The sequence below is a fragment of the Rhinoderma darwinii genome, chromosome 1 (assembly GCF_050947455.1).
Source record: "Rhinoderma darwinii isolate aRhiDar2 chromosome 1, aRhiDar2.hap1, whole genome shotgun sequence".
NCBI classification, from domain to species: Eukaryota; Metazoa; Chordata; class Amphibia; order Anura; family Rhinodermatidae; genus Rhinoderma; species Rhinoderma darwinii.
In genome coordinates, this window is record NC_134687.1 from 652274500 (window position 1) to 652296269 (window position 21770).

The 21770-nt window shown below is 42.7% G+C and overlaps 1 protein-coding gene across 1 annotated transcript; it reads right to left on the reverse strand.

The window, feature by feature from the left end:
* Positions 1 to 940: 940 nt before the first annotated feature.
* LOC142665109 (uncharacterized) lies at positions 941 to 20038 on the reverse strand. The gene is made up of 3 exons (XM_075844659.1): positions 19997 to 20038; positions 19436 to 19550; positions 941 to 2104 (listed from the first exon to the last, which is right to left on the reverse strand). Exons 1-3 carry the CDS (start codon positions 20036 to 20038, stop codon positions 1215 to 1217), a joined length of 1047 nt encoding a protein of 348 aa, XP_075700774.1. The 3' UTR covers positions 941 to 1214.
* Positions 20039 to 21770: the final 1732 nt, after the last annotated feature.

A 21770-nucleotide genomic window follows, 5' to 3' on the forward strand; every position in this document is an offset into this window, starting at 1 on the left:
AATACTCCTCATTAACCACATTTTCTACCAACATTTACTTTGCACTATGTGGCGCCGTGTTTTTTTTCTTTTTTCCCCAGAGTCTATTGATGTAAATGGGAAGCTTAATCAAGTGTTTGACGCTTTTTTCACGTGTTTTTTTTACACATTTTGTGTACGCTTTTTGCAAGTTGTTTTGCACATAATTAGGACTCACATTGACTATGGCAACATTTGGCGTGTTTTACGTACCAAAGAATTGACTCAACACTTCTTTAGTTACACATGTTTTTTTAAAAACGCTTGCGTAAAAACTGTCATCAGAAAAGTCATGCACCACAGGTTCTCCCTCTTCATTTTCATCATTCCTAGGGTTTGTCCACATGTAGCAGAATAGCTGCGTATTTTCCATCCGGAACTGCAGACGGAAAAAAACGCAGCAGATTTCAATAGCACCAAAGTGGGTGAGATTTAAAAAATCTCATCCGCACGCTGCGTAAAAATTCAGAGCAGAACTTGACCTGCAGGGCGTATTTTTCGAACTGAATTGCTGTGTTTTTCAGAGGTGATGTCACCATCTCTCACCATTGTGAAAAACGTAGAAAAATATGCAGCATTTTCTGCAGTAAAAAACGCAGGAAATGGTGCATTTTTTTGGCAGCAGAATGCTTTCAACGGAATTGCTACAGAAATTTTCTGCAGCAATTCCGTTATGTGTGGACAAGTACTTAGCTATTTGGGGTGTCCTATAGCTTCTGCCCGCTACCATTTTTACAATCTCTTCAAAAATGGAAGCTGGACAATGCTTAGCAATTTGAAGACACATAGGAAGACATGTCAAATTATTATTTAATTTTTAATATTTCCCACATTGTGGAAGAAAAAAAAAATACACAAAAAAACTCCCAAAAAAAACAATAAAAATAAGTAACTTACTTAATTTTTTTTATTTTGCTATTATAACATTTCCCATATTCTATACGAGAATATGGTTTCTTCCATATGTGAATTTTCTGAGTTCCAAATTTTGATATCTCTGTAAAACATCTTCCATATAAAAAACATCAAAATAGCTTCTCCCCTGTGTGACTTCTCTAATGAGCCCTAAGCTCTCCTTTAGTAGTTAAACATTTCCCACATTCTGAACATGAATACGGTTTCTCTCCTGTGTGATTTCTCTCATGTGTAACAAGATCTGATTTTTGTGTAAAACATTTCCCACATTCTGAACATAATTATGGTTTATCTCCTGTGTGAATTCTCTCATGTCTAACAACACTTGAATAATCTGTGTAACATTTCCCACATTCTGAACATGAATATGGCTTCTCTCCTGTGTGACTTCTCTCATGTATAACAAGATTTGATTTAGTTTTAAAACATTTTCCACATTCTGAACATGAATATGGCTTCTCACCTGTGTGAATTCTCTCATGTGTAACAAGATTTGATTTATCTGTAAAACATTTCCCACATTCTGAACATGAATATAGTTTCTCTCCTCTGTGAATGCTCTCATGTCTAACAAGACTTGAATTATCTGTAAAACATTTCCCACATTCTGAACATGAATAGGGCTTCTCTCCTGTGTGACTTCTCTCATGTATAACAAGACTTGATTTAGCTGCAAAACATTTCCCACATTCTGAACATGAATATGACTTCTCTCCTGTGTGTATTCTCTCATGTTTAACAAGATTTGATTTTTGTGTGAAACATTTCCCACATTCTGAACATGAATATGTCTTTTCTCCTGTGTGAATTATCTTGTGTCTAACAAGATATGAGTTTGCCAAAAAATATTTTCCACATTCTGAACATGAATACGGCTTCTCCTCTGTATGAATTCTTCTGTTTGTAAAAATACCTGGGATTTTTGTGAACTGTTGACCACAATGAAACCTTTTACCCCCTTTCTGAGCTACACTTGTGGTAACAATCTGTGATTGGTCAGGAGAAGGTTCCTCATGATTAGAGGAATATGATAGATCTTTACTGTGAAGTCCTGGATGTACATTAAGGGTAATGAGGTTTTGTCCTGAAGACTGCTGCAAGATTTCTTCATCTTCTATTTTATAATTTATCGATACCATGAAGTTTCCCTCAGACTTCTTACTGGGATTTTCTGTTAGGATTAAAAATTTATTTTGTGATTTTGTTTCAAAACAAAAGTTGACAAATTTATCCCATTCATATTAGGCTGGAAACACACGTGCAGTGTTTTAAACCAAAGCCAGAAGTGGATCAAGCAGGAAGGAGAAGTTAAGTCATACCTTTTAAATCTACTGCTGGTTTCAGCTCAAAAACCTGCCCTAAAAACTGTGTGTGTGATTCAAGTCTTAAAACGCTTTGTATAAAACCTTAAAATATATTGATGACAAAGTCCAGGATTCTGGTCTACACCCAGTCCTCTACTTTTATTACATAATGCTTAAATTAATAGAATTAAAAAAGAAGAACCTTGTCTGCCCTCTACCAACAAATTTGGTCCTTTCATACTAATTAGACATACAACTTCTTTACGACAGCCATGCGGCTACATACTTTCCAACTGCCAAAGCCCCACGCAGTTGTGTCGTCTATAAACGTTGACAGCCTGGAACGGGGTTTAATATGTGCAGTGTTGCTTCAGTGTGAGTAGCGCTGCCCTTTCCTGTCTACCGGCTCTCTCCACAAGTGCCGTCACCTCTCCCCCTTCATCAAACAACCATGTGTTTGATCACTGTTAGGGGGAATAGAAGTACAGCGCTGCACACACTGAAGCAGTGCTGCACTTTACTGTCTGCCGGCTCTCTCCCCAATGGAGTCTCCGGCAAAAGCTCTGGCAGGTGGACTCCTGTCTTGGGAAAGCTCTTGACGTCACTGTCCATATATGGACAGTGACATTAGGTGCTTTGAGATTCCCGCAATAGACAGTGCCACTCCCTGTGTATTACCCCATTATCCCTGTATATAACCCCCATCATCCCTGTGTATTACCTCATCATCCCTGTATAGAACCCCCATCATCCCTGCGTATTACCCCATTATCCCTGTGTATTACCCCCAACATCCTATACAGGGATGAAGGCGGTTATATACAGGGATAATTGGGGTACTATACAGCGTTGATGAGGGTTATACACCGGGATGATGAGTCCCAACATGCCTGTATATAACCCCATCATCCCTGTGAATAAACCCCAACATCACTGTATTTATATTACCCCCTTCATCCCTGTATTTATATAAACCCTGTAATAACTGCATATTTCATTGGGGCTGTGGGGTTCGGGCAACGCGTGACCCAGTCATTACATAAAGTGAAAGGGACCGGTATCAGAAGCGGAAGACGAAAGGAGGAGGGGGCATGGGCGATGAGAGGAGACGGGTAGGCAGTGCAGGAACTCCGACAGAGAGTAGGAGAGGGCGTGTACTAGCAGAGACGACATTCCCTGTCTTTGCTCAGCCAGCACTTCCGGCAAAGCAGAGCCACGTCGCGTCATCAACTAGGTTTTACAGGCAGTGGGCTGGACGGATGTTTTAGGATCTCTTCAGAGCTCTGCCTCTGGTCCCACTCCCTGTAAACCTAGTTGATGATGCGCTGTGCCTCTGCTCTGCTGGAAGTGCTGGCTGAGCAAAGACAGGGAACATCAGAGGAAGTGAAAAATTTATTCTGAGTGCGGTCACATGACCGCATATTAGAAGTAACGCTACAAGCTATAAACAGACATTATATTAGGAAGTTAATTATATATGTCACATTAAGTTGAAGTAGAAATAAAATGTATTCCTGGACAACCCGTTTAATTCTCAGTTTTCCCTGAGGTAGTGGGTGGAGCCGAACTGCTATCATGTCTTCTATACACATCACACACAGAGCAGAAAGCCATTCTGGTCCACTATCTCGCTGTAGCACACCCTTAAAGGCTGCAGCAGCATGGAGCACATCATAAAGCTGTAAGGAGCAGTGCAGTGTAAAATCCAGCTCTGGTTTGACATATAACACTTACCAGCAGCCTATGTCTCCTCTCTCTGCTTCCCCCTCACCTCTCCATAGACTTCTTCTCAGCTGTTAATATTAGGGGATTTGTAATGGTAGAACCAAATAAATGACAAAGTACAAAGGCAATCACCAAAATGTATGTGTTTTTCATTTCGATCGACTCCCGAAATGATGCTCAACCGGTGGAGGACTGCCCACTGTATATATACAGTGCAGGTTTGAGCTCGCTGCCTGAGCGATTGGGCAGCTGAATGTCAATTGCCCGGCCGCCAGAGACAGGGACCCTGGAGAGAAGACAAAAGTGGTTTTCACCACTTCTCTGTACTCACGTACACATCGCTCAATGAGTGATGTGCATAGAATAGAGGCCAATTTCTTTATAAAAGTGGTAAAACATACGAAAAAATATAATTTTTTCCCCAGTTCATTATTTGTAACAATACATGGTGCCATGAAAACTACAACTCGTTCCGCAATAAACAAGCCCTCATCTGTCTAGATCGGTGGAAAAATAAAAAAAAGGTTATGGCTTTTGGAAGGTAGAGAGGCAAAAACGAAAATGAAAAATGGAGAAATAATTGCATAGGGAAGGGGTTAAGACAAACCGAAGGTATGACAGGCATTACTACATGGGACATTTCATAGGCCATGAGTTGTCAGTCTAAAACCATCAGCCTTACAGTGTCAGGGCTAGAAGACGAATGTCCAATGAAGAAGATGTGCCCGTGCGATCACTGCGGGACCTTGGCTGTAACGGTCATTAGCGACTGCAGCACTTAAGTGGTGTGACATGAGATGGCTCCCTCCGTCAGCATTCAATGATCTGGAAATGAGTAAAAGGGCCGTCGATGGGTGACCATAGCAGCAGATGGCCTAAGAAAAGCCCACAGGCCTGCCATGACTATATTCCTATTAGGCCGTGAATACTCAGTATTACAAAGCATTATAACAGCGATCAGCAGATCGGATCGTGAAGTCCCCTACTGGGACTAAAAAAATATAAAGTTAAAGTTTATTAAAAACATTAAAAAAATCAGAGTAAGAATAAAATAAAACAATTTTTCAGATAAAAATAGGTTTTATTTTGTACAAGTTGAAAAAAATACACACATATATACTACCGTTCAAAAGTTTAGGGTCACTTAGAAATTTCCTTATTTTTAAAAGAAAAGAACAGTTTTTTTCAATGAAGATAACATTAAATTAATCAGAAATACACTCTATACATTGTTAATGTGCTAAATGACTATTCTAGCTGCAAACGTCTGGTTTTTAATGCAATATCTACATAGGTGTATAGAGGCCCATTTCCAGCAACCATGACTCCAGTGTTCTAATGGTACATTGTGTTTGCTAACTGTGTTAGAAGGCTAATGGATGATTAGAAAAAACTTGAAAACCCTTGTGCAATTATGTTAGCACCGCTGTAAACAGTTTTGGTGTTTAGAGGAGATATAAAACTGACCTTCCTTTGAGCTAGTTGAGAATCTGAAGCATTACATTTGTGGGTTCGATTAAACTCTCAAAATGGCTAGAAAAAGAGAGCTTTCATGTGAAACTCGACAGTCTATTCTTGTTCTTAGAAATGAAGGCTATTCCATGCGAGAAATTGCCAAGAAACTGAAGATTTCCTACAACGGTATGTACTACTCCCTTCAGAGGACAGCACAAACAGGCTTTAACCAGAGTAGAAAGAGAAGTGGGAGGCCCTGCTGCACAACTGAGCAACAAGACAAGTACATTAGAGTCTCTAGTTTGAGAAATAGACGCCTCACAGGTCCTCAACTGGCAGCTTCATTAAATAGTACCCGCAAAACGCCAGTGTCAACGTCTATAGTGAAGAGGCGACTCTGGGATGCTGGCCTTCAGGGCAGAGTGGCAAAGAAAAAGCCATATCTGAGACTGGCTAATAAAAGGAAAAGATTAATATGGGCAAAAGCACACAGACATTGGACAGAGGAAGATTGGAAAAAAGTGTTATGGACAGATGCATCGAAGTTTGAGGTGTTTGGATCACACAGAAGAACATTTGTGAGACGCAGAACAACTAAAAAGATGCTGGAAGAGTGCCTGACGCCATCTGTCAAGCATGGTGGAGGTAATGTGATGGTCTGGGGTTGCTTTGGTGCTGGTAAAGTGGGAGATCTGTACAAGGCAAAAGGGATTTTGAATAAGGAAGGCTATCACTCCATTTTGCAACGCCAAATGTGGACAGCGGTTGATTGGAGCCAATTTCATCCTACAACAGGACAATGACCCAAAGCACACCTCCAAATTATGCAAGAACTATTTATGGAAGAAGCAGGCAGCTGGTATTCTATCTATAATGGAGTGGCCAGCGCAGTCATCAGATCTCAACCCCATAGAGCTGTTGTGGGAGCAGCTTGACCGCAAGAAGTGCCCATCAAGCCAATCCAACTTGTGGGAGGGGCATCTGGAAGCATGGGGTAAAATTTCTCCCGATTACCTCAGCAAATTAACAACTAGAATGCCAAAGGTCTGCAATGCTGCAATTGCTGCAAATGGAGCATTCTTTGACGAAAGCAAAGTTTGAAGGAGAAAATTATTATTTGAAATAAAAATCATTATTTCTAACCTTGTCAATGTCTTGACTATATTTTCTAGTCATTTTGCAACTCATTTGATAAATACAAGTCTGAGTTTTCATGGAAAACACAAAATTGTCTGGGTGACCCCAAACTTTTGAATGGTAGTTTATATATATATATATATATATATATATATATATCTATCTCTTGCCACGATCGTAATGACCCGAACACGTTATTTAAACCGCATGATGAACACAACAAACACAGCTAAATAGCTTTTTTTTTTTTTTTTACTAATTAATTAACCCCTTCCCGCCGCAGTCATTTTTCACTTGTAAAAGTCGTAACTTTTTTATTTTTCCATCAATATTACCATATGAAGGCTTGTTTTTTGCGGGAGTAGATTTTCACAGCACCATTATTTGTACCATATAATGTAGTGGGAAACGAGGAAAAAAAACTATATGTGGGGCGGAATAGGAAAAGAACTGATTCCTCAATCTTTTGGGTGGTTTTGTTTTTTCGCCGTTCAACGTGCAATAAAAACGGCAGTTAACTTTAATCTGCGGGTCAATACGATTACAGCGATACCAAATTGATATAGTTTTTTTATGTTTTACTACTTTTACAAGGAAAAAACTGTTATAAATCAAATTTAAGCTTTGTCGTCATATTCAGCGGCATGAGGGCTTATTTTTTGCGGGGTGAGCTGAAGTTTATATTGGTCCATTTTGGGAAACATGAGACTTTTTAATCACTTTTTATTTCATTTTTTGTGGGAGATGAAGTGACCAAAAAACAGCAATTCTGATGTTTTTAATTTTTACGGCATTGACCGTGCGGACTACATAATGATATATTGTAATAGTTCAGACTTTTACGGACGTGTCGATACCAGTTATGTTAGCTTTTTATTTTTTTTTTACATTGAGCTTGAGGGAAAATGGGAGAAGTGGGGTTTTTTGAATCTTTAATTTTTTATTTTACTGTTTTTTACTTGTCCCCCTAGGGGACTTTAACCAGTGATCGTTTGCACGATATACTGCAATACTAATGTATTGCAGCATATCGTGATTCTGACAGTCTAATATGAAGCCCTGCTGGAGGCAGGGCTTCATAGGAGTACAAAGATGGCGGACCTGGGGGCCTTCATGAGGCTCCCAGGCTGCCATGCCAACCAACGGCACCCCTCAATATCGCCGCAGGGGCACGTTGCAATGTTGAAGGGGGCTGCCCCACCGGTTTTTAATCATTTAAATGCTGCAGTCGCTATTCACTGCAGCATTTAATGGGTTAAACGAGTGGCATACCGCTCGTTACCCGGAAGTTTCGGCTGTAACACACAGCCGACACACTCGGTCTATGGAGCGGGCTTTGCCCGTGAGCCCGCTCTATACTCCCCAACCCGGCGTACGTCGTATATATATATATATATATATATATATATACACGGCGGATGTCAGGAAGGGGTTAAAATCAGATAATGAAAGAAATTCTTTTTTGTAATCGGTTTTATTTTTTGATTGTAGATTTTTTTTATTTTTTTTTCTCTGCAGAGGTCATTGTGCAGTAAGGGGGAGGAGGGAAGCTGTGTCCATCACCAATTGTCAATGCTGGATCCTGTGTATATCTATCTATCTATCTATCTATCTATCTATCTATCTATCTATCTATCTATCTATCTATCGTAAGCCGTTAATGGGCAAGTTGCAGGTACGTGCCACTAAGACTGCTACTCTCAGTGGTATAAACCCCAGAGCAAATGGCACTGTAGATTACCAAACAGATTGTTTAAAAATAACCTGGATTTTGGAGTGGATGTAGTGTAAGAAAAATGGTCACTCCAGGATTTCTCCCTGTCTGGCAGAGTCCAGGTGGGGCTCCTGGTCTAATTAAAAGACTAACTGACTTGGGCAGGGGAGCGTGTTATGTGTCAATGTAACGTCTATGGCCACGGCCCGTCGTTCTGACTTACCCCTTGATGGCCGTGGCCATGGACTCATGACTTGTGTGCAGCGTCGTCCTCCCGTGAGGCGCCGGCACTCACTTCCGGATGACGAGACTGTCTCCGGAGGGAGCGCGCACGTTCTTAAAGGGCTAGTGCACGCATATTGCAGGAAGTCTGCAATCTAAGCCAGGATGCTCCGGGCCCTCTTGCTCTTTGCCAGAGCGTTGTTTGTTACCCGTAGTTTGTCGTGCTAAATGGTCTCCTAGTGTCTTCCAGTCTCCCAGTGTACCCTGTTCCTGTATCCGGTTTCCGGGCTACCCTGTTTTAGTGCCGTGCTGAGTTGTTGCCAGATTGGACTACGTTCCACGCCTGTTTCTCTACACCACAGCTGACGTCTACCCTCTGCCTGGTCCCAATTGTGCCTGCCTTTCTACTGTCTACGTTGCCTCAGGTATCCTCTCTGAACTATTGACTCTGTACTTTAACTGTTTGGCCAGCTGCCGGTCCGCTACGCGTTACGGCCCAGTCGACACCCCGCATCGTGACAGTACGCTCTGGCCATAGACTCCGCTGGTCAATTCAAAATTCTTGGCACCCTCCCAAGCTATGCAGGCGGACCTGCTGGATCTCCGATCTAGACAAGATCAACTCCTTGTGGCAGTTACAGCTATGGCACAGCAACTAGGGACGCTAGTTGCTTCTCTTCCTGTCCCTATGCAAAATCCTCAGGTCGATCCTCCTGCTACACCTCCCGGCAGTTCTGGCTTGGATCCTCGGTTCTCGCTGCCATTGCCCTCTCGATTCTATGGAGCCGCCAGTACGTGTCAGGGGTTCCTGAACCAATTCTATATTCATTTTACCCTGCACGCCCGAGCATTTCCGTCAGATGGAACCAAGATCGCATTCATCATGTCTCTACTTGCCGGTAAGGCCCTGGTGTGCGCTAACCCTATCTGGGAATGTCATGGTTCCGAGACCCAAGACTTTCAAGGATTTGTGCGGTTATTTCGCACTGTTTTAGAGGAAACAGGGCGAGTCTCATCGGCAGCCTCAGCCATCTTCAACCTTCGCCAAGAGGACACCTCTGTGGGCGAATATGCCATCCAGTTCCGGACCCTGGCAGGAGAGCTATCCTGGTACAATGAGGCCTTGGTGGCATCCTATTGGCATGGTCTGTCATCCGAGATTAAGGACGAACTGGCCGCTCGTGATCTGCCACCTGCCTTGGATGACTTGATTCTGCTCGCCACTCGGGTATACATAAGGCTGAGGGAGAGATCTCATGAAGTTCGTCAGGAAAGAAGGTTTCCTAGACTGGCGCCCAACTTCCAGCAACCCCTCTTGCCGGCGTTTATTGCTTTGCCCGAGGTTCCGATGCAAGTGGACCGGCTAAAATTGTTGGTTCAGGAGAAACAGCGCAGGCACACCTCTGGACTCTGCTTATATTGCGGCCTCAATGGCCAGGTCGTACGTCTGTGCCCGCAGAAGCCAAAAAACCCCAGCGCCTAGGTTTAGTTGGAGAGACAACCCTGGGCGTCACTGCATCTAATCGCGAACTCTCTTCCAAACTATTCATTCCCGTAATCATCATTGCTGGCGAGAGGTACCATCCGGTTTTTGCCTACCTGGACTCTGGCTCTGCTGCCAATTTCATCTGCAAGGACCTGGTGGACCTTCTTCAGTTGCCTACGGTCCTGCTAGAAAGGCCATTGATCGTTGCCTCGGTGGATGGACTGCCATTGCCTGACCCAGTTGTGTCTGTAACCAAGCCGTTGAGACTTCAAGTAGGAGTTCTTCATGCTGAGCTCATCTCCCTGTTTGTTCTGTCCAAGGCCGTCAATCCCATACTGCTGGATTTGCCTTGGCTACGTCTGCACGCCCCAGTCCTGGATTGGAACACTGGAGAGGCTCTCCAGTGGGGTCCGAAGTGCCAAGACCGCTGTCTGGGCCATTTCCAGTCACCACAGCCTTCTCCACCTCAGTCACTAGCAGCCTTGCCTTCTTGTTTCACCATGTTCTCCGATGTCTTCAATAAAAAGGAGGCTGAGACCTTGCCGCCACACCGGGCATATGATTGTCCGATCGACCCGGTTCCTGAGTCTTCCCCTCCTCGCGGTAGAGTGTACCCTCTCTCCTTGCCAGAGACCTAGTCTATGTCGGCCTACATTGAGGAGAATCTAGAGAGGGCTTCATTCGTAAATCCTCATCCCCGGCCGGAACGGGGTTCTTGTTTGTCAAGAAGAAAGATGGATCGCTACGACCTTGCATTGACTACCGAGGTCTGAATCAGATCACTGTGAAGAACAGGTATCCTTTGCCTTTGATCTCTGAACTGTTTGATCGCATACGGGGGGGGGGGGGCAATTTTTTTTTCTAAACTTGACCTGCGGGGGGCCTACAATTTGATTCAGATTCGTCGAGGTGACGAGTAGAAGACTGCTTTTATTACGCGTGATGGTCACTATGAATATCTAGTTATGCCCTTCGGCCTGTGTAATGCCCCCGCAGTGTTTCAAGAATTTGTCAATGACAGTTTTCATGATCTCCTTTATGTTTGTGTTGTGGTGTATCTCGATGACATTTTGATTTTTCCCCCAGATCCAGTAACTCATCAAAGTCATGTCCGCCAGGTGTTGCTTCGCCTAAGGGAGAATCGCCTTTATGCCAAGCTGGAGTAGTGTGTGTTTGAGAAGAAGTAGTCTCTATCCTTCCTGGGCTATATCATCTATCAGGGCCTCAAGATGGACCCCCAGAAGGTAAAGGCGATCCTGGAGGGGCCACGCCCCCAAGGCTTAAGGGCCATACAACGCTTTCTGGGATTCGCCAACTTCTACCGGATGTTCATTCCCAACTTCTCAACTTTGACTGCTCCTATCTCCACCCTCACTAAGAAAGGTATGAATGCCAAAATGTGGACTCCGGAGGCTGAAGCCGCATTTGAATCCTTAAAGAAAGACTTCACGTCAGCCTCTATTCTTCACCACCCTGATATATCCCCACAGTTTTCATTAGAGGTGGACGCTTCCTCTGTCGGTGCTGGTGCACTCCTGTTCCAGAGAGGTTTGAAAGGCAAGGCTGTGGTATGTGGCTACTATTCCAAGCTGTTTTCCTCCGCAGAGCGCAACTACTCGATTGGGGATCGGAAGTTACTGGCCATCAAACTAGCTCTGCAGGAGCGGAGACATCTTCTGGAGGGCGCTGTTCATCCTATCCTGGTCTTCACGGATCACAAGAACTTACAGACGGCCCACCGGTTGAATCCTCGTCAAGCCAGGTGGTCATTGTTCTTTGCTCGGTTCCGGTTCGAACTCCACTACCGACCTGCCGACAAGAATGTGAGGGCGGACGCCTTGTCTAGGTCTTTTGAAACTGAAGACACTGTGGAGTCCCCACAGAATATTATTGATCCGTCCTGCATCTTCTCTGTGAATCCCCTGCAAGTTAAAGACATTCCTCCGGGAAGAACTTTTGTGCGTCTGCCAGACAGAGGAAGAATTCTTCGCTGGGGTCACTGTTCTAAGCTGGCTGGACACACAGGTGCTCGTAAGACCCAATATCTAATCACCCGTCAGTTCTGGTGGCCCACACTACCCAAAGACATTATGGACTTTGTCTCCTCATGCACGGTGTGCGCAGCAAATAAAGTCGCCCACTCCAGACCTGCTGGTCTGCTCCAAGCACTGCCTGTGCCCGTTGCTCCCTGGCACCATGTCGCAATGGACTTTGTCACAGACCTTCCTCCTTCTGCGGGTTGCAGTGTAATCTGGGTGGTGGTGGACCGATTTTCTAAGATGGCTCATTTAGTTCCCTTGACTGGCCTGCCTTCTGCTGCTCGACTGGCTGACCTCTTCATACAACACATTTTCCGTCTGCACGGCTTGCCTCTGCATATTGTCTCGGACCGAGGGGTCCAGTTCACCTCGAAGTTTTGGAGAGCACTCTGCGATCTCCTCGGTGTAAAGTTGGACTTCTCTTTGGCCTATCATCCACAGTCCAATGGGCAAGTCGAGAGGATTAACCAGATTATGGAGAACTATCTGCGTCACTTTGTTTCCAGATAACATGATGACTGAGTGCAGTTGCTTCTGTGGGCAGAGTTCTCTTATAATAACCACACTAGTGAGTCCATCACCTCCAGCCCGTTCTTCATCGTCTACGGCCAACATGCTCGTATACCTCTTCTTGTCTCTATGTCCCAGGTGCCTGCGGCTGACTCGACTTTCAGGGATTCCTACAGATATGGCAACAAACCCGATCTTCTATCCTGCTGGCGGTGGCCCGCATAAAGAGAAAAGCAGATACAAGAAGACGGGATCCTCCGCAGTTTCTTCCAGGGACTAAAGTCTGGTTGTCTTCAAGGAATATCCGTCTGAGGGTGCCGTCGTGCAAGTTTGCTCCTAGGTTCCTCGGACCCTTCGAAATCCTCCGACAGATCAACCCGGTATCTTACAAGCTGCGGCTGTCTCCTACCCTCAAGATCCCTAGTTCTTTCCATGTTTCCTTTCTGAAGCCTGTGATCCTGAACCGCTACTCCAGGACTCCTAGTTCCGCAGTGGTCCCTGGCGGCTCATCTGGGAATTTTGAAGTGAGGGAGATTTTGGCAACCAAGAAGGTGGGAGGAAGGACATTTTATTTAGTGGATTGGAAGGGGTTCGGCCCAGAAGAGAGGTCTTGGGAGCCAGAGGAGAAGATCGATGCCCCTGTCCTCATGAGAAGGTTTCTCTCCCGCTCTGGTCCCAAGAAGAGGGGGCGTAAGAGGGGGGAATACTGTAACGTTTATGGCCAAGGCCCGTCGTTTTGACTTACCCATCGACGGCCGTGGCCACGGACTCCTGACTTGTATGCAGCGCCGTCCTCCCATGAGGCGCCGGCACTCACTTCCGGATTACGAGACTGTCTCCGGAGGGCGCGCCCGCTCTTAAAGGGCCAATGCGCGCATATTGTAGGAAGTCTGCAATCTAGCCCAGGATGCTCTGGGCTATAAAAGGGGCATTGCCCTCTTGCTCTTTGCCAGAGCGTTGTTTGTTACCCGAAGTTTGTTGTGCTAAATGGTCTCCTATTGTCTTCCAGTTTCCCAGTGTACCCTGTTCCTGTATCCTGTTTCCGTGCTACCCTGTTCTAGTGCGGAGTTGTTGCTGATTGGACTACGTTCCATGCCCGTTTCGCTAAACCACAGCTGACGACTACCTGCTGCCTGGTCCCAATTATGCCTGCCTTTCTACTGTCTACGTTGCCTCAGGTATCCTCTCTGAACTATTGACTCTGTACTTTACCTGTTTGGCCAGCTGCTGCTCCGCTCCGCGGTACTGCCCAGTGGGTCCACACCCCGCATTGTGACAGTCAGATGCATGAAGGTGAAGTGCTGAGTCTGGTGGGCTCATCTGAAGTTGAAAACTATTGCCAGAAACTACACGGTTCCTGGGTTTTTTGTAAGTCCCCTCATGTCATATAGACATCCAACCAATCTGAAAGATAGACTGGTAAAAACTGACATGAAATCTACCATTGTAAAAAATCGACAGACATTCTTATAGCCTCCTAAGATGGGCAGTTTCCCATGTTTGGGATGTATCAATTGCTCTTTAATGAAGAAAGGAGAGGAGTTTATACATTCCCATACCAAACAAAAATATAAAATTAGACATTTTTTAACTTGTAATACTGATTGGGTAGTTTATGTCATTTGGTGCCTATGCAATTTATTATACATGGGTGAAACCATGTGTGATATGAAAGCACGCCTCAATAATCATAGGTATACAATTCGAAAGGGCAGACTTGACTTGCCTGTCTCAAAACATTTTGTGGAAAAAGGTCATAATGAACGTGATTTACGATTTATGATCTTAGACCATGTTCCAATACCGAAACAAGGTGGTGATCGACTCATGGTGTTGAAAAAACGCGAGCTACAATGGATTTTTAATTTGGACACATTGAGAACCAAGGGACTCAATGTGGATTTCCAAATATCCAGACATATGTTTAAATTATATACTTTAGGATTTATACATTGAAATTGGGTTAGCTTGCAAGTATTCTCCTCTGAATTCTGATACTTCTTTCTCTTGTATAGGATGTGATATGATTGATAATCACTTTTAATACTTTATCATCTCTTGATATAGAATCTGAATATGAGTGAATACAGGATGAGCCACCCACCATTCAAGATAATTGGACAATACACTTTTCTTATATATAATAACAACTGTCTTTGAATTCCAAAATTTTTTTGGGGTGTCTACCGTTGACAGCAGCGGCTTTGCTCTTTAACCCCTTGCATACCTTCGCCGCAATAGTACGTCGCTGGCAGCTTATTACAGCGTACCTTCGCCGTACTATTGCGGAGAAGGAATAAACTGTCACTATGTGAAATCACATAGTGATATAACAGCGGCGGCAGCTGTCATTGACAGCTAACCGTCTCTGCTACCGGCCTGGGGACCAATTAGCAGTCCCCAATGCCGGCGATTGCTGTGATTGGTCAGTTTCTGAAGACTGACCAATTAAAGCCGTCTGTGACGTCGTCTACAGGAGAAAGCTCCTGTCACTTTCTCTGATCTCCTCATTTCTGTGAGATCCGTGAGGAGATCAGAGAAAGCGATGTAAAAAAGAACAAAACACTATTTTTATTAACCCCTTCCCGAAAATGGGCGTATAGTAACGCCCTGAGGATGAAGCGGGCACAGGAGCTGTGCTCGCTCCATCTTCATCGGATGTCGGCTGTAATATACAGCCGACATATCACTGCAACTACAGCGATCACTGTCCTCTCCGATCGCTGTAGTTTAACCACTTAAATGCCGCTGTCAAGAGCGACAGCGGCATTTAAGTGATTGATACAGAGGGAGGGGGCTCCCTCTGCACCCCATTGCCCCCCCCCCGCGAAAAATCGCGGAGTTCTGATGGTTGCAATGGCAACCAGGAAGCCTAGCAACGGGTTCCTGGTTGCCAGGTACGGGAGCCTATTAGGTCCTGCCCAAGGCAGGACGTAATAGGCTCAACTGTCAGTTGTAAAGTGACAGTTACAATACACTGCACTACACAAGTATATACAGAAGTAGTGCAGTGTTTTGTACAGGGGATCAGAAGATCAGATCTTCCAGTCCCCTAGTATGTGTAAAAGAAAATGTGAAAAAAAGTAAAAAAAAAGTTTTAGATAAATAAATAAAAGTTATAGGTATCGCCGCGTTCGTATTGGCCTGACCTAAAAAAGTATATTATTTATCCCGCACGGTGAACACCGTAAAAAAAATACCATAAAAAACAATGGCAGAATTTCCTTTTTTGGTCACGTTGTTTAAAAAAAAATGGAATAAAAAGTGATCAAAAAGTTGCGCGTAGCTAAACATGGTACCAATAAAAACTACAGCGTGTCATGCAAAAAACAAGCCCTCACAAAGCTTCGTCGACAAAAAAATAAAAAAGTTATGGCTCTCAGGACATGGTGACATTTTATTTAGAAAAAAGTGTTTTTATTTTGTAAAAGTAGTAAAACATAAAAACTATATAAATTTGGTATTGCCATAATCGTATCAAACCGCAGAATAAAGTAAACATGTTGTTTATACTGCACAGAGAACGCCGGTAAAAAATTATAAAAAAAATAGCGAAAGAATTTCTGTTTTTTGGTCTCCTCACCTCAACCGCTTAACAATTTATGGGGCGTATGTCTCCAGTGGTACAAGCTGGGCCCAACACATTGGGCACTGAAATAGCATATCTGTGGAAAATGTCAATTTTCAATCTGCAACATCCACTGTGCACTAATTTCTGCAAAACCTTTGGGGGTCAAAATGCTCCCTACACTTCTAGATGAATTCCTTGAGGGGTGTAGTTTCCTAAATGGGATCACTTCTCGGGAGTTTTCACTGTACTGGTACCTCAGCGCAATGCAACATGGTGTCAAAAACAAATTTTGTAAAATCTCCACTCCAAAAACGAAATTGCACTTTTTCCGTTTAGACCCTTGCCGTATGTCCAAATAGCCGTTTACAACCACATATGGGGTATTTCCGTACTCAGGAGAAATTGTGTAACACATTTTGGGGTGTCTTTTCTCCTGTATTCCTTGTGGAAATGAAAAATTCTGAGCTAAATCTACAGGTTATTGGAAAAAAAATGTTTTTCATTTTCACGGACCAATTCTAAGAAAATATATAAAACACCTGAGGGCTCAAAATGCTCACTACACCTCTAATTTAATTCTTTCAGGGGTATAGTCTCCAAATTGGGATCACATCTGGGGAATTTCTACTGTACTGGTACTTCAGGGACTCTGCAAATGCGACATGGCTCCCAGAAACCAATTCAGCAAAATCTGAGCTGCAAAATCCAAATGGTGCTCCGTCCCTTCTGAGCCCTGCCGTGGGTCCAAACAGCAGTTTATTACCACATATGGGGTATTACCGTAATCAGGAGAAATTGCTTTACAAATGTTTCAGTGCTTTTTCTCCTTTATTCCTTATAAAAATTCGAAAATTGTTTTTTTTCCCCAAAAAAGGTCTCTTTTCATCTTCACAGACTAATTCCAATAAATTCAGCAAAAAACCTGTGGGGTCAAAATGCTAACTATACAACTAGAAAAATTCCTTGAGGGGTATAGTTTCCAAAATGGGGTCACTTTTGGGGGGATTCCACTGTTTAGGTCCCTCCAGGGCGTTGCAAACGTGACACGGCACCGAAAACCATTCCAGTAAAATCTGAGCTCCAAAATCCAAATAGGGGTCCTTCCCTTCTGAGCCCTGCTGTGGGTCCAAACAGCAGTTTATTACCACATATGGGGTATTTCCGTAATCGGGAGAAATTGCTTACAAATGTTGGGGTGCTTTCTCTCCTTTATTTCTTGCAAAAATTAGAAATTTTTAAGTTTTTCCAGAAAAAAAGTAGATTTTCATTTTCACAGACTAACTCCAGAAAATATAGCAAAATACCTGTGGGGTCAAAATGCTAACTATACCCCTAGATAAATTCCATGAGGGGTGTAGTTTAAAAAATGGGGGTCACTTTTGGGAGTTTCCACTGTTTTGGCACCACAAGACCTCTTCAAACCTGACATGGTGCCTAAAATATATTCTAAAAAAAGGAGGCCCCAAAATCCAAGAGGTGCTCCTTTGCTTCTGAGGCCTGTGTTTCAGTCCATTAGCGCACTAGGGCCACATGTGGGATATTTCTAAAAACTGCAGAATCTGGGCAATAAATATTGAGCAGTGTTTCTCAGGTAAAACCTCCTGTGGTATAGAATTTTTTTTATTACATATGAATTTTGTAAAAAAAAAATGAAATGTGAAAATTTCAGCTCTACTTTCCTTCAATTCTTGTAAAACGCCTAAAGGGTTGAAACACTTTCTGAATGCTGTTTTGGATACTTTGAGGGGTGCAGTTTTCAAAATGGGGTGTTTTATGGGGTTTCTAATATATAGGGCACTCAAAACCACTTCAGAACTGAACTCGTCGTTGAAAAAATAGCTTTTTGAAATTTTCTTAAAAATATGAGAAATTGCTGCTAAAGTTCTAAGCCTTGTAACGTCCTAGAAAAATAAAAGGATGTTCAAAAAACGATGCAAACATAAAGTAGACATATGGGAAATGTTAATTAGTAACTATTTTGTGTGGTATTACTATCTGTTTTACAAGCAGATACATTTAAAATTGGAAAAATCATAATTTCTTCATATTTTCTCTAAATTTTGGTGTTTTTCACAAATAAGCAATGAATTTATCGACCAAATTTTTGCACTAACCTAAAGTACAATATGTCACGAGAAAACAATCTCAGAATCAATTGGAAAGGTAAAAGCATTCCAGAGTTATTACCACATAATGTGAAACATGTCAGATTTGAAAAAATGGGTCTGGTCCTCAAGGCCAAAATGAGCTGGGTACTCAAGGGGTTAATATAATATTGTTTATTTGTTGTGACTCCCATATTGACATCCCATTTGGTTATAAATATACTGATATATGCCCTTTATATGATATACAGTAGACCGTTATGTTTGCTCATGGTTGTTTCCGCACGGAGGTTGGGATTATATACCTGTAGCTCTCATAGAGTTTGCCTGATATGCCATGATATATGTGGACAAGATGGCAATGACCCGGTCACAATTATCGTTGGGCTTTAATAAACAAAAAACAAAGTAAAACCGTGGTTTTCGTCTCTATTGGAGGTTTGCACAATATAGAATGTTTGGACAGCGTTGTCTAGGCACCGGTTCACGCTAAGTGAGGATTGGCTGATGAGCATGAATGCCATGACAACGGACGATGCTTTGGTTTTATTGGCTAGCGCTGCTGCCTCTGATAGACGCATTCAAATTAGATTTTAGATAGGGATATTATTCCCAATATGTGTCCAGCCTTACGGGATTGGTAAGTGGCTCCTGTTTCCTCCTTCCTATGAATATTCATGAGCTCTTTGACAATTGACGATTTTTAAAGGTTTATATGATGTATTTTCACTGTGCACTTTAATTGATATATGTATAATATATGTATATAACTTATGCACAATTTGATTGTTTTTTAAAATGCATTGCCTTGTATGTTTTCAATGTTTTTGCTGTAATGATCACTAATGATGTAATCACAAGAGGAGTGTATAAAACCCTGACTAACACATATCACCATTGCTTGACAAAGGACCTGCTGAGAGGACTGAAACGTAGCTATTTTTATACATGGGTTAAATAAACCACTATCTATTTGTGAAATTACTCCTGGAGTACTGCGTCTCTCTCTCTCTCATATACATATATACACATATATATATATATATATACACACACATACATATACATATACATACATACACACACACACACACACACACACACACACACACACACACACACACACACACACATGTAGAACACATTGTCTGAAGTGTTACTGTAATGTAGAACTAAGGAGGAACCCCACCTTCACAAATCTCCCAATTCACTTTCTAAATTCATTATTACTTACCTGTGGTAACACCTCCTGGAATTTCCTGGTCCACTTCACTCTTACATGGTTGATCGCCCCTCACCCGCTCTTCTTCTTCTTCATCCTCCGCTTTATTATTAGTCAGATCGTCCCCCTGATTTCACATATGTAACAATTCAGTACAAAACAGCAGAGAGTGAGAAGAATCTAACAGATCAACATAAGAAACCCCCAAAATCTATGACCACATCTATGACCGCAGGACAAAAAAGCTCCACACCCCCCTATATAGATCTGGTATAGGGCTCAGCTTCATTTACCTGATGATTCTCTGGGACATTGTGATTTTCCTCTGGACAGTCCTGGGAATACAGAGGACTGGGACATCTCTCTGGTGGATTTCTCCTACTGGATCCATCTGTAGGAAATACACAGTGACTGAATACATGACTACTGTATGTCTGTCTATATATCAGACACTTCTCTCTACACTTCTATGTTTACTGATCAGAGCCGAAATGACAATGTTGAGGTCCTCACTACCTGTGCCGATGTTCCTGCACCTTGTAAGCCGCAGGCCTAAAGTAGACTGTGGTTTACCAGAGTGAATGGCGGGACGCCAACGGCTCCCTGCTCCGCCATTGTATTTAACTGTATCTACGTTCTGTGGTCGTGGATACACATGAAAACAGCTGGACAGAGGGCGCCCCTACGGATTTGACTGATCGCGAATGATCCAGCTCCTGTGTATAGAGGAGAACAGCTGTATCGTGTATAGAACAGCTGTATCGTAAAAAACGCCAATTTTTAAAAAAAATTAAAGTCAAATGAGAAAAACAAATTCAAATATTTCATGAAAAAGTAAATAATTGCCTACAGAAGTTGAACATAGCACAAGTGGGAATAAGATTTTACTTATCCAAGTCATTGTGAGATTGTTTTTTGGGAATTTTATATTAGTGGTAAATTTTGCTCCATACATTCTGTGTTACATAGTTAATAAGGATGAAAAAAGACACAAGTCCATCAAGTGCATCCTATAATCCGACCGTGTTGATCCAGAGGAAGATAAAACCCCCCATGAGGTGGATGACAATTGTCTCATTAGGGGAAAATTCCTCCCCAACTCCAAATCTGGAAATCAAAATAAATCCCCGGATCATCGTCCCATCTCCAGAATCTAGTACCCATAACTTGTAATATTAAAGAGAACCTCCGATTATATTGACATTATATAGAAAACTATTATACTGCCAGAGTGTGCCGATAATTGTCTTTCTAAATGACTTGTATTATCAAGTTTACTTCTAACTACAGCACGGACTGCCCATAGTCCACGCTGCCGGCTGCCCATAACTCTGCATTAGGAGACAGAGCTTCCTGCTGATCGCCATGGCTCCCGTATCCAGAACGGCCGCCAGCGCTGTACAATGTAATGTGACCACTAATGCAGAGTTATGAGCAGCTGACAGCACGAAGGCATCTAAGGTGATATTAAGACTTCAACACGGCCGCCAGTACAGCCTGTGCCCACAGTAATGCCAATATATATACATATATATATATATATATATATATATATATACATATATATATATATATATATATATATATATAAATAGGTAGAGATAAGCAGCACTCTGCGACAGATTCCAACATGGTAATGGGTGCATGCAGGTAATCCAGATCCGTGGATTATAAGACATAAACGAAAGAAATCCCACAGCACTCCGATGGTTCCAAAAAGTATGTGATTTATTCAGTCAACAGCTGCAGCTGTTGACTGAATAAATCACATACTTTTTGGAACCATCGGAGTGCTGTGGGATTTCTTTCGTATATATATATATATATATATATACACACATACACACACACACATATATATGTAGTAGTCAAAAAAATTAGCAGCAACTTCAATAGTAAGGGTGAAAAAAGTGGGTACTTTTATTGCCCGTGCAACGTTTCAGCTCTGTTCACTGGAGCCTTTCTCAAGCAAATGACACAGTGTAGGATCACACAATATAACAGGAAGCTAATCAAGCAGTGTTACAACATAATCAGTGAAACAGTGAATCAGTATATGACATCGCATATAACATTGGTGTGTGGTAGAGAAACACAACAGTATATAAAATGACTGTATTAATAAATACTGACAAGTGTATGTACAAAAACACATAAATAGGATATGTGCAAACAGGTGTAGCATGAGTTAAAATGATTACATCACCTCTCATTATCTCACAAGTGTTGATCGCCGAAAACGGCGTCCGGGTAGCGCAACTGCGCATGTCCGGAAGTAAGTAACAGGATATAGACGGCGCATGCGCCGTAGAGAAAACGAAGCCGCGACGGCCATGATGATGAGGGG